Here is a 15,123-nt window from a genome sequence, read left to right as displayed (position 1 = left end):
ACCTAAAAATTTCGTTACGTATACATTTGTCTAAAAAATACTGATATCTATAACAAAAATTCTTTAAAATGAAAATTCTAAACATTGATTATTTATTTTTAAACTAATTATTACAAAGTAATTTGTGACTAATAATATTATTTTTCATTAATTCCAATTAACATATATTCTGCTTATGTTTAGATGAAAATAAATTAAAAATCTATTAAGATAATGAAGCGAAAGTTATAGCTACTTTAATAAATTTTTCAACATTGTTCCAGTTATACACATTTTTTAAATACATTTTTATAAACGATAACCGTAATTAAGTACACATAGAAAAAAAATTCAGTGTTTGCAACAAAATTGTTTGGTTAGGCAATTTTGGTTCTTGTAACCAAATTTTGGTTGGCTAAAAAAAGTCGTAAAGTTATCTCAACCAAACATTTGGTTAGGCCAACAAAATTATTTGGTTTCGACAACATAATAATTTGGTTAACACAACAAAATAGTTTGGTCTAAAAACCAAATAATCGTTTGTTGTCCTAACCAAAATTTGGTTGCGACAACCAAATAATTTGATTTGGTAGAGATAAGATAGAATAAAATTTTTAATTTTACAAAAAAAACTGTTTGTTTGATCAACCAAAAATTTTTGTTGACCTGACAAAAAAAATTTGGTTGAGCTAACCAAACATTTTTGTTATGCCAACAAAAAACACCCAACCAAATTTTTTGGTTGACTCAAACAAATAGTTTGGTTGCTTAAATACCAAAAAAATTTTTTTGTTGTCCCAACTAAATTTTGGTTGCTCTGACTAAACATTTTTCTCAGTGTAACAAATGTCAAACAAGTGTCAAAAAATAATTTTCGTAAAAATTAACAAATTAATTATAAATTATAATATTTCATGTATCAGCACAAAATATAAATGTTTCATATCTAACTAGAAAAAAAATCAAATTTTTAATTTACATATAATATTGCTCCAGAGTTTTTCAATTATACAGAGTGTTCCAAAAGTATGGAAACTTGCAAATATCTCGAAAATTACGCATTTTCCCTACTTCTTTTTTCACTGTTGGGTCTATGGACAAATTTTTTCGCTTCAAAAATGTTGATTTTTTTTGGGAACAACTTTTGTTTTGAATATTTTTCACGAAAATGCGTACTTTTTCAAGATATTTGCAAGTTTCCATACTTTTGGAACACCCTGTATATATGAAACAAAGTTTCACATTATATTACTTCATAATTTTGTATTTTTTTTTATCTTATTCAGGATAATCATAACGATAACCATAAATATAAAACGTTTAAGAAAAATTATAATAACTCAGGGAAAGTGAAATATGAAATCGATTTATCAAATGAAAAATTTATTAACATAGAAAGAGGTTATCATCTACTTCAATTAATTACTTATTATTCTGGTTGAATCCAGTCTTCGTTAATATTTGAGTAGCATTGCGTGCGATATTAAAATTATAAAATATACACATTGAATGAAAATTAAATATAAATTTTTACAATTTACCCAATAATTATTATTCGATATGCTGGGTAATTGCGATGAATAATAAAAAAAAAAGAAACTTTTTGCTGACAATTATTAAAAACAAATGCTAATGATTAATAAAATTTTTATTGAAAGAAACTTAAAAAAAAAAATCAGTTCATGTGTGATAATTTATAATATGACCTGTGTGCGTTTCTTAATCAAAATCAGGCGATGAATTGAGATAATTTTTTTTTTTTTAGCACAGAATAAGAAATTAATTACAAAATACAAATAGTTTTAGTGAGTATATATGTATATAAATACATATATTTTAAGAAATTATCTTCGCACTTTTTCTTTTTTATCTACTTTTAGAATGAAAGTTGAAACATATATTGAGATTGAATTTAACTCTTGAGGTTATACTAAAGACTGATGACATTCTGTTTTGAATGAACATGTTTTCATTCTTCTACAATAATACACTGTGTGTGTGTGGTGATTTCTTATCTTTTATGTTAAATTAAAGATTACATACATTTTTTGTTCAACAATAAAAAAGGGGCGCATGAATATCCCATAAAAATTATTAGCTAGAATTTTCACTTGTATAAATTTCTTTTTTTAGACGAAATTTCATTTTTCAAATTAGCATTTGAGTTACTTTCTTTGTAAATGAAATTTTATTTAACATAATTTTTAGGTACAGAATTTTTATTTTATATAATTTTCATTTTAACAAATTTTTTGTTATCCTACTTTTTATTTTATAGAATTACAATTGACACCAATTTTAATTTATCAAAACTTTCATTGAACAGAATTTTTGTGATTCGAATTGTTTAATGTCAGAATTTTTCAACTATTGAATCTACATGTGTTTAATAAAATTAGTTTAAAACCTTTTGTAAAAACTTTATTGAACTATTATAAACAATTCTTCCGCTGGAAGTTTTTCCAATTCGAAAGTTCGTCACTAGACTTTCTTCATTTGAAAGTATTAAATAATTTTTTTTTTGCCTTTAACATAAATAAATTAATAAAAATTTTAGTTATTATTTTAATTTATTTATTGTTCATCTAAAGTAGTATAACTATGTCACTCTCAGGAATTAGTTCCGCGGGCTGCCGCTAGATAACGCCACTGTCGCTTACCGCCGGCCGGTAACATCTTCAGTCGGTATTATCCTCAGTCGGTAATGTAGATTTCTACATTATCAACAGTCGGTAAGGTAGATTCTTAACATGAATTTTAACTCAGTCGGTAAGGTAGAAAACTGTTTTTTACCGACCAAGTGGACAAGTGACTATGTATAGTCGCCATGTCTTAGTAGCGATATTATCAGCATTCTCTTGGAGCAACTTGGAAGGAGCAGTAGAAGCAGTCGGCAAGCAGAGATTTCTTGGACGACAGGGGGAAGGAGAATAGCAGCGCAGAGTAGTCAACGCGTACAGCATTTACTTGGAGTAAACCGTGGAGGAAAAGAGGGGGATACCTGACCGACTGTTGATAATGTAGAAATCTCCATTACCGACTGTTGACAATGTAGCACACTCTACTTTACCCACCTTTGATAATGTAGAAATCTACATTACCGACTGAAGATGTTACCGACCGGCGGTAAGCGACAGTGGCGCCATCTAGCGGCAGCCCTCGGAACTAATTCCTGAGAGTGACATAGTTATACTACTATCTAACACTTTCAGGACACTTTGATGAGTAAATCCTCCGAAATTGAAGTCAAAAAAATTTCGGATTTATGACGAGTTGAATATAAAATTGAATAAAATATTACGGTATAAAAAATCAAGTTTTTTGCAATTATTTTAAAAACAATTCACTTTAAGAAAAAAATTTATTGAGAAAAATGTTGCGTAATTTTATTCACTACAAGGATATAATATTCAAAAATCAAAAATAAAAATAAAAAAATTTTTAATGTCAGGGGCGTATGTCACGCGTATGCCCTTCTACGATCCGGCGGTTCAATTACAATTTTTTTAATAATTTCTGATTGGTTCATTTTAAAAATTGCGCCAAAATTTTTATGACCATTATTTAACAAAAACACAAAATCAGAATTGTTGAGAATCTTTTAAAGAGAAAAATGAGCCATTGTTTAAAAAAATTGGATACTAATTAGAATTGTTTACTAACTTTTAAGAAAAAATACAAAATGTTTATTAATTATTACTTAACAACAAATTTTAACTTAAAATAATTTTTTTCCAAAATTGTACAATTGGATCTGTCGAATTTGGATGTAATAAATTTTAAATATATTTTTAGTTCTGTTAAAAACTACTTTTTAGTTTGAGGTTATGTTAATGGGTTGAACCTCTTTAAAATAATTTTGTGGTTACCTCAAGTAGAACTATATTTGATGCCAATTAATAGGTATATTGATAAAAGAAGTCGAATTTTATTTCAGAAACTAATAAATGTATAATTTCCATGGAAAATAATTTGAAATTTGTTCGATTTTTAAATAATATATAAAAAAAATAACGCTATCATTAATAAATTATTTAAATTTTAACAATTATGATAAATGGATACGAATATTCTTAATATTTCTAAAATAAAAACATTTTTTCGTTCTCATACGAAAACGAAAAAATGTATAAATATTCAAAATTCTCATATATTTATATAAATTTTCTCTATTCCCTTACGTTTGAGTTGCAAACATTTTTCTTTATTAAAGCACGAAAAAAAACTCGTGTTTTTCCTCTCGGAGGGTAAAAATTATTATACTTGAAAAGTATTTCACATTCCGACGACTTAACGTCTAGTCTCTTGGTACAGTTATTATTATTATTATTATTCAAGATGTAGAAAAAATATATATATTACTCTCTGAGAAAGAAAAGAGAGTAAAATGCACACATGAGAAAAAAAAACATTACGCAAAAACATAACCGGAAGAACATTGAAATGTTTTTCTATATACAAAAATTTAAACTGTGTTTATATGTATCGAGTAATGTAAATTAAACAAAAAAAGAAAAAAAAATGTGAAGGGTTTCTGAAAGAAGAAAAATACATCAGAACATCTGGAGGATTTATTAATTCTGGGTCATAATATAAAATTGACATGACAAAGAATCTTTTATATATGAATAATATTCTAATGAAAAGAAAAAAAATAAAAGGGACAGAAAAGAGAAATAAAAGTTAAAACAAATGGAAACAAGGAAATATAATATCTGAGAAATAAAAGAAAAATAATAATAATCAAAGACTATATAGAATTCAAGTCAATCAGAGGAGGAAGTTTAAAATTGAAATTAATTACATTTGGAGGTTCGCCCGATGGACGTTATAATATTTATATATATACATATATATATACTCTTGTGAATGTGAAAATAAAGCAATAATGAATGTAGATAAGAGAATTTAATTGTTGGATGAACCATAAACAATTGTGATAAACATTGTATTTTATAGTTATACGATTATATTCATCAATTTATTGATAATCAATATAAATATATTGATTTATTCTTTGTATCAAAACAATGGTAAAATTTTCTATATTTATGAGAATTCCATTAAAAAACATTATTTTATTTTAGAGTCAATAAAAAAAATTTTTCTATTAACTTTTACTAAAAAGAAAATGATTATTATGAAAATAATATGAAAAAATATATATATATTATTAACAATAATAATAATATAATTAATATAATAACAGGCCTTGGATCGACTTTAAAGCAAAAAAAAAGTTTTATTTATTTATTGAAAATATACGTTTTAGTCGATTTGTATATGATTTGTATTCCAAAAAAAGTCGAAAAAGTCAATTTTTTTATTTTAACAAAATTTAATTGGTTAATCAATATTTTATTGTAAATAACTATAATGTTATTAGATATTAAATTCATTTTATTAATTCTGTAATGAGAATAATTTTATAATGAATATAATCAAGAAAATTTATTTCAAATATTTCAGAATCGAACTAATTGTATAAGAAAAATTTTATTTAAGTAGGACAAATTTCTCAAAAAAAAAATCTTAAAGTTCCATTTTTATAATTTTTTTGAAATCCGATTTAAGCAATTTATTCGAATTAAAAATTTTGTCATAGTTTTTACTTTTGATGATAAAAAAAATTTTAGGCAATATTTAATCAAGTTTTACAGATTTTTAAAAATAATTTTTTTTTTAAATAATAATTTTAGAAGAGTTAAAGTTAAAATTTTTAGAAATAATTGAATTTCAAAAGATTTTTTTTCATTTTCAGACCGCAATAATTAAATTTTGCAGAACTAAAAATAATTTATCAAATATTTTTAGATAACATTTTTCAATAGTAATTAAATTTTCAAAAATTCACAATGTAGATTTTTCAACTTAATTCAACTTCAAGTGATTTTTAATTTTCAATTTTTGATGATTTCTGTTAATAAAAAATTTATTAGAAATTGCAGACAAAAATACAATAATTTGAAAAATGGTTTCAGATAGTTGAATTTTCGATGAATATTATAAAAATTATTAAAAATAATTGAATTTCAGGAGAGTTATAATTGAAAAAAATTTTAGATGGAAAATTTTAAAAATAATTAAATTTTAGAAGCTTTTAAATTGAAATTTTTCAAAATAATTAAATTTTAAATGATTGATAGTTAAATTTTAGACAATAATTATAATAAAAGAAATTTTTACTTATTTCTATTGACGAAGAATTTATTAGAAATCACATAAAAAAATTGAATTTTAAAAGTTTTTAACTGAAAAATGCTTTCAGATAATTGAATTTTGAAAGAACATTATAAAAATCATTAACAAAAAAAAAATAAAAATTTCAGCAAATAATTAATTTTCAATTGATTTTGAATTAAATTTTTTTAGTAATTTTATTTGCTAATTTTTTTAAAATTATAAACAATTATTAAATTTCATAAATATTTTAATTGAAAAATAGTTGAAGATAATTGAATTTGTAAAGAATTTCATTAAAATTATTCAAAATAATTAATTTAGTGAATAATTTGAATTAAAAAATTGAAATAAAGAAGATCTGAAAAAGATGTGCATTGTATACTAAAAAAAAAACGTATTTTGTTTAAAAATTTTGAAAAAAGAAAGTTGAAAAAGTCGCATTTTATTATAAAATATAAATCGAAAAAAGTCGTATAATCCGAGGCCTGTAATAATAATAATAATAATTATATTTTTTTATATGTAAAAGTTGTTAATTTTTTTTTTATTAAGTCTAAAATGAAATAATTGTTTTTTAATCGATTTTTTATAAATTAAAAATTAATTAATTTTAATTAGTTAAGTTTAATGATAGATTGGCGTGATGATCAATTAATAGTATAATATATATATATATATATATATATATATATATTTAAAATAAAAAGTTTCATATTTGACATATTTCAAACATGACTGACAATTTTAATTAGTATGAAATAAAAAAAAAGATAAAAACCTCGTTAAATAAAAACTGATAAGAATAATGATGCTATTATTAATCTTTTCTTCTTAAATTAGTTTATTATTCATTTAGTTTATTATTTATTTTTAATATTTTAATGGATATTATTGAGTTTCGTTTTCAACTAGAGTTTTTAAAAACAAATTTTCTTTACTAGATTTGAATTTTTACTCTTATTCACATTTTTTGATACAAAAAATATTCATTTATAAAATACATTTTTCACTGCTTTAGATATAAGCATTGAGACAATATATTGAATTTTTTTAAATTTATTTTTCATTTATTTTCAAATCAATTAAAAATTTTTTGAATTTTTAAATTCGATAAATATTGAATAACAAAAACATTTTTTTTCATGATTACAAATATAAATTATATACTTCAAATACGTATAACACAAATATAATTAAAATTAATTTTCAACTGCTCTTAAAGAGCATATGAGACATATAATGACGTCATCAGTCTAAACAATAAAAATACTCGAGTTATCTTATTAATAAACTGACAAAAAAATATTTTAAAACAAAAATCACGCATAAAAGAAAATTAAATGAAGATTATATTATAGATTTATAAAAATAATATATTAATAAAATTTTGTAAAATAAAATTATTTTCAGGTAAAAAAAAAAGAATTTTAATTAATAAAAAAAATATTACAAAATTGTAAATTTGTTTGTAAATATTTTTAAAAAAATCTGGAGAAAAAAGATAAAATAATAAAGTGACGCAAAGAAGAGTGTTGCGACAACGTGTGTTTAATAATAGATTGTCACTTGAAATTCGGTCTTAAACGAATTGATATATCATAAGGGCAAATGTGAAGTAATTCATTTAAGGCCTCATATGTTATTCTTTCCCCTCATACAATAAGTGTTAAAAAAAGCAACAGTCATTATCCCCATTAATTTTACTTCTAAAATATATATTTTTAGCTAAAACGAAAAAAAAGATCGTCGACCTTTAATTAAAAAAAAAAAAACTCGAAAAAATCACTTTTAAAAATATCATAATAATTTTTTTTTAAATTAATATTTCAATTAAATAATAATTATTTCCTATAATTTTTTTTTCATTTTTAGAAAATGGAGCAAATTATGAATATAAACTTTTTAAAACGTTTTGCAATTTTTTTTTTTCAATTATTTAATTTTCAGCGAAATTCAGTTAAATATCTTCAATAAAATTAATTAAACATTTTCAGTATTAAAAAAAAAACCTAGTGAAATTGATTAATAAATTATCAAATATCAAATTATTTAATAAAACATTTTTAGTTTATAAAATAACTTAATTTTATAAAATAATTTAATTTTATAAGAAGAATTTAATTTAAAAAATAATATAATTTTATAAAATAATTAAAAAAAAAAAATTTTCCCCGATAAATAATGAACAAGTGATTGATTGGAAACATTTTTTTTACACTGTACATTGCGTGAGACCAATGTAAAAAAAAGATATATACAATATAGACAGCACTTTATAATTGAATGAAACTCAAGCAGTTTCTTGATGAAAATTAAAGAATATAATATTATTTTTAACAATGTTTATTATACATTTAATGACACTGACCTGATTGATTTATTAATTAGATGAAAATCTTTATTGAAAATTGATGATATTTTTTTTCAAACACTTTTTAAATACACGTGGCGTCGGGACGTTCGGCGTCGTCTGTGTGCTATATCTCCCCCTGTTTTGCGAACACGCGTGCGATCCAACCTTCTTCCTCCCACCAACAGGACTTTCTTTCTCCTCTTATCCCCCGTAAACAAAAAAGTTCCCCGCCAAACAGGATTTGATCAGGTTTGTATTTACCTTCTTCAGATCCCTTAATTTTGACGCTGTTTTTTTTTCATTCTTCTCGCAAATTTATTTTATTTTGCGAAAAAAAAAGATACTAACTTGAGAATTTCTGTTTTTTTTTTTTTATAATTTGTCACATTTTTTCTTTTATAAATTTTTATTTTAGTATTTAAAAATTTTTCTATTTTTATAATAAATATGTATCTTAACCATTTTTATAAACTGCAGAGAGATTTTTTATTCGAACCAAATATAATTTATTTGAATTGAGTAAAAAAAAAAACTATTTTCTCACAGAGAACTAAATAAATATTTGTACATATTTGTTTCAAATAAAATTTTCTGTCTGGCACAAATAAATATTTTGAAAATTAATTTTGAAATCGTAATCTCTGTGACCTCTAAAACCTTTTTTTTTGCGAATTTATTTAATTGTAGAAAAATTTCAAGCAAATTTCAAATTTTTATGTTCCGAACCCCCTAAAAAAATTTTTTTTTTTTAATTACATTATTTTTGTTTAAATAACGAAACAAAATGAGAATAAAAAATTTTTTTTACAGGGTACGGAACATAAAAATCACCCTGTATAATTATTAATATATTAATTTAATTTTTCGAATTAAAATTTGAAAGATTTTCTTTTTATACGAATTTTAAAGTAACAAAATTTTTAGCTATCGAATTTTTGTTTGGTAGAATTTTTATTTTACAGTCATTTTCTTTATATATGATTTTTTATTTTAAAAAATTTTAATTTAGGCGAATTTTAATTTAACAGAATTCTAATTCAATCGAAGTTTATGTGATTCAAATTTTTAAATGACAGAAATTTCAACTTACCGATTTTTAATTTGGCCGAATTTTTATTTGTACGAATTTTTAAGATGCCGAATTTTCATTAGTTCAAAATCACAAATAGCTGAACAAACAATCGACAGAAAGATTTTCGGCGGAATTTTAAAATTAACCAATTAGAAATTATCAAAAAAAAAAAAATCGTGATTGGTCAGTTTCAAAAAATTGCGCCAAAATCTTTCTATCGATTGTTTGTTCGGTTATTTGTAATTTTGGACAAATGAAAATTCGGCACCTTAAAAAATTCTATCAATTAAAAATTCGGACAAATTAAAATTCGGTTAATTGGAATTTCTGATGTAATTTAAAATTCGATTGAGCAAAAATTCAGTTCAATTAAAATTCGATTAAATTAAAATTCTGCTAAAAAAAAATTCTGTAGCTAAAAATGTAAAAATTCATATATACATAAAAAAAGAAATTCTGTCGAATGCTAATTTAAAAACTGAAAATTCGTCTAAAAAAAAAATTTATTTTTAATAAAATTCTTTAAAATGGAATTTTTAATTAATGATTTTTATGTAATATAATTATCATCAAACAACTTTTGTTTTGATCATCTTTTTTTTCGAAAATGCATACTTTTCGAAAAATATGATCGTTTCCATACTTTTTGAACACTCAGTATAAGCAAAATCGCAGTTATTTTCGAATTTAAAATCTTGATTAGTTGCCAAGAAAATATATATATATACATTTTTTTTAATGTAACAAAAATTTTCTTTTTCACTTTCAAGTTAAAAAAATTGTTTTTCTGATTAAAAAATAAAGAAACACGTATTTTTTTTTTTAATTTTGATAAAATTTTTTTCTTCATTTTTTTGATAAAAATCTAAAAATTCGTAAAAACTACAAAAAAAAATGTTACGAAAATTAAAAAAATGCGTGTTTTTTTATTTTTCATACACAAAAACATATTTTTTTAAAAGTTAATTTTCGCAATATACCATGTTAAAGTTGTATAATAAAAAAATAATTAAATCCTAAAAGAGAATCCTACAATTTTTCTTTTATAAATGTGAAAAAATAGTAAAAAAAAAAAATTCACATAAGAAAAAGATTTACAATAAAAGCAAATATTATAGTAAAAAAAAATGCAAAACAAAGCTTATAAAACCAAATATTCTGGAAAGATATGCGACATAAGAAGGAATGATAAATTTGTGATGGTACATTAAATTAAATTAAAACAAAAGAAAAAAAAACTGTATAAAAGAAATGACAGACTCACCAATGCAACCTGTCAGAGTTTGAACGCTTTTGTCCCATCGACCATTTTTGCAAACGATCGTTTTTGTCCTTTGTTTTGAGTCCGGAAATATTGTACCCATTCGACATTGGAAAGTTCTAGTTTCAAGGGTTCCATTCGATACAAAGCTTCCGTTTGGTGCTGATACTTCGGGACAACCTAAAACTGCAAAAAAATTTATTAAACTTTTGTTAAAAAAAAAAAAAAAAAAAAAAATTTATAGAAAATTTTCTAGTTGCAGTTTGCAATATTCGTAGGAAAAAAAATTATTTGTATCAAATAAAAATCAATTGATGCAAATAAAAGATTTACTTTTCTATTATCTATTGAATATATATAATTATATACATAAATAACTATTATTATAAAGAATCAAAATTTTTTTTTTAGATGCAACACTGAGAAAAAAAATTTAGTGTTTTCAACAAAATTGTTTGGTTAGGCAATTTTGGTTCTTGTAACCAAATTTTGGTTGGCTGAAACAAATTCGTAGAGAGTTATCTCAACCAAACATTTGGTTAGGCCAACAAAATTATTTGGTTGAACATTTTTAAATCCCAACCAAAATTTGGTTACGACAACAAAATAATTTGGTTAACACAACAAAGTAGTTTGGTCTAGAAAACCAAATTATCGTTTGTTGTCCTATCAAAATTTGGTTGCGACAACCAAATAATTTAATTCGCTCTAAGCTCATAGCTTAAGAGAACAATTATTAGTTAAAATCTCTCACAACTGTTTGTTTGATCAACCAAACATTTTTGTTGACCTAACAAAAAACATTTGGTTGAGCTAACCAAACATTTTTGTTATGCCAACAAAAAAAACTCAACCAAATTTTTTGGTTGACGCAAACAAATACTTTGGTTGCTTAAATACCAACAAAATTTTTTTCTTGGCCTAACCAAATTTTGGTTGCTCTGACTAAACATTTTTTCTCAGTGAAATAAAAAATATTTGATTGAAGTAAATATTTTTCAAATAAGAATTAATTGAACCAAATAATTTTCTTTTCAGTGTACGAATAGTAGTAATTGCTCTATATTAATAATTATAAAATTATTACAATTATTATTATTATAAAATAATTAAAAATTATAAAATAACAATTATATTACGAATAATTAAAATTAATAATGATAAATCCAGACTTTATATTATTGTTTTCCCAAGTATCATATTATTATAAATTAACAAAAAATACATTATATGATAATATTGTATTTAATAAAATAAATAAACTATAAATTACATTTTAATTTACATAAAATCAATAATTTTTAATTGAAGAAAAATAAATTTTTTTTATATATATTAGAATATTTTGCTTTTATGACTATTGCATAATGATTAACTACCTTTTTTTGTCACGGAAATTAAAAAAAAAACCAATAAAACTTCAACATGAAGATCGTTATGGAAAATATTGTGAAGAATATTTTTCTTTTTCCTCGAAAAATAAAACTTTTCCATTTCTGATAAAAACAATGCATATATATTCAACATCTGGAGTTTTATTGTAGGGGAAGGATGAGTGGGGGGTGGCAAAAAATCTATTATAATTTATTTATTCATTTTCATGAAAATAAATCATCTCCCTCTGAAACACTAACAATGTGTGAAATGATAATAGTAAAAATTACGCAAACCGACGACCTCTCAGAATTTCCATGCGTTTAAAATATAAACTCAACTTTTACACGTGACTAAATCTTCGATTTCACGTGATATACATATATATATATTTCTTATCGAGATGCGAGTTTCACGAAAAGAAATATTACTTTTGATTCAATTGAAATTATATTGGATTTATGTAGATCAGTTTTTCATTTTCCATAGGCAAACCTCAAAGGAGTAAAATATATTTTAAGAAAGAGATGCAAATTTTCAAAAGTTTAACTTCAAATCAAGATAGTAGACTCAACCCTGGAATTTATTTTGCATTTTAATTCTTATGACCCCCTTAAATTATTTATATCTACAGTCGAACCTGAATAAGTGAGAGTTCTTTGTACGAGGATATTTTTTTTATTTTAATTTTTCTTTAGTTTATAAAATAAAAATAAAAATCATGCATTTGATTCAATTAATTCAAAATATTTGAAAAATATTTAATGGATCTTTTTTTTAATATTTGAGGCATTTCATATGAGAATACGGGGTCATGTCTCGGATTTTTCTCAAAATTCGGTAAATTGTTGTGATAGTGGTGCTAAATGAGTGTACAAATTTTGAATTTGAAATTTTTCATATTTTTCGAGATATTTACAATAACAAATTTGAGCAATATTTTTTTGCTTTACTTATAACTTTTTTCCTATTAAAAATAGAGAAAAATGTTGTAAATGTTTTTTACGCGGAAGATCTTAAACTTTTAGAAAAAAATTATTTTTAAAAAAAAATATTAATTTTTAAACAAATTGTTTAAAAAATAAAATTTGTTTATAACTTTTAAACATGTTCTCCCTCATTTAGAAGCGCGAAAAAAATCATGAATATTGTTTAAGTCATAATAAATCGATGGTTAAATTTTTGAGATGGCATTATTTTTTGTTTTCGAGATATTAATTAATTAACTAACAAAAGTTAATAAAAAATGAAATATTTTACGAACAAATAAAATTAGAGTAATTTTAAAAACACCATTAGAATGCTTATCAAAATCCGCATCCAACGAGCCCTATATGAACTATTTTGGATAAACGGGTGTGAAATTAATAATTAATAATAAAAATTATTTAAATAATTAATAACATTTGAAGAAATGAAGATAAATCGTCAATTCTTTTTTTATTTGGAAGATCATATAATTCTGTGTTAAATAAAACCAGTGTAAATAACATTTTTAACAAATTTAATTTATTAACTGATGATTATTGAAAATCAATGTTTCAGCACCCCACGACACAAGTTGGAGGGGGCTGTCTACCTACTCGGCATGGTATTTTTCAGTCTTTTTCTAAATAACATTTTATAATTAATTTTTGATTCTTGGTAATACTTAATATTCTTTTTTTGACACAGAATTAGATGATCCTCCAAATAAAAAAAGAATTGACGGTTTATCTTCATTTCTTCAAATGTTATTAATTATTTAAATAAATTTTATTATTAATTATTAATTTAACACCTGTTTTTTAGAAATAGATCATATAGGGCTCGTTGGATGCGGATTTTGATAAGCATTCTAATGATGCTTTTAAAATTACTCTAATTTTATTTGTTCGTAAAATATTTCATTTTTTATTAACTTTTGTTAGTTAATTAATTAATATCTCGAAAACAAAAAATAATGCCATCTCAAAAATTTAACCATCTATTTATTATGACTTAAACAATATTCATGATTTTTTTCGCGCTTCTAAATGAGAGAGAACATGTTTAAAAGTTATAAACAAATTTTATTTTTTAAACAAATTGTTTAAAAATTAATATTTTTTTAAAAAAATAATTTTTTTCTAAAAGTTTAAGATCTGCGTAAAAAACATCTACAACATTTTTCTCTATTTTTAATAGGAAAAAAGTTATAAGTAAAGCAAAAAAATATTGCTCAAATTTGTAATTGTAAATATTTCGAAAAATATTAAAAATTTCAAATTCAAAATTTGTACACTTATTTAGCACCACTATCACTACAATTTACCGAATTTTGAGAAAAATCCGAGACATGACCCCGTCTTCTCATATGAAATACCTCATTTGCATCCACAAAATTTTATTCAAATTACTTAAATTATTTGAATTACGTTTTTTTAAACTATAAATAAATTTTAATTAGATCAAGTTAATAATATTAATTTATTTATTTGCTCCAATTATTATACACGGAAAAAATCTTCACCTGAAACATCAACAATAAGTTTTACTGGATATATTCAACTTAAACAGCGAAAATTTTCGCTATTTTTTCCAGATTTTTTAATTTATTTTTTTTCAGATAAAGATTTATTTCCTTGTATCTCTTTGTTTTAAATTATAATTTATATTTGATACAAATTCCTATTTATTAGATAAAATATTGAGGTCTAGTAAATATATTTAATTGGTTTAAATTTAAATACATAATGGACAATAGATAATAGAAAAGTAAATCTTTTATTTGCATCAAATAATTTTTATTTAATCCATTTAATTTTTTTTTAACATTTTCAGATTTCTCACTAACTGAGATTCTCAAATATAAATAATTTTTTATTTATTAATTCTTTTTATTAATTATTTTTATAATTATTTGTAATTATTTTTATTAAT

General features: G+C 22.5%; 1 protein-coding gene across 1 annotated transcript in view; it reads right to left on the bottom strand.

Annotated features, from left to right (window-relative positions):
• Positions 1–15,123, bottom strand: part of LOC127279676 (uncharacterized) — a 74,411-nt gene that overhangs the window by 30,206 nt on the left and 29,082 nt on the right. The window contains exon 7 of the mRNA XM_051302191.1: positions 10,852–11,034. Coding sequence (XP_051158148.1) covers positions 10,852–11,034 — 183 coding nt within the window. The remainder of the gene's footprint in view (positions 1–10,851; positions 11,035–15,123) is intronic.

This window comes from Leptopilina boulardi, unplaced genomic scaffold (genome assembly GCF_019393585.1).
Source record: "Leptopilina boulardi isolate dan_hultmark-lab unplaced genomic scaffold, ZJU_Lbou_2.1 LbouV2_221, whole genome shotgun sequence".
Classification (NCBI taxonomy): Eukaryota; Metazoa; Arthropoda; class Insecta; order Hymenoptera; family Figitidae; genus Leptopilina; species Leptopilina boulardi.
The sequence above is the reverse complement of the archived record's forward strand: the minus strand, read 5'-3'. Positions and strand labels throughout refer to the sequence as shown.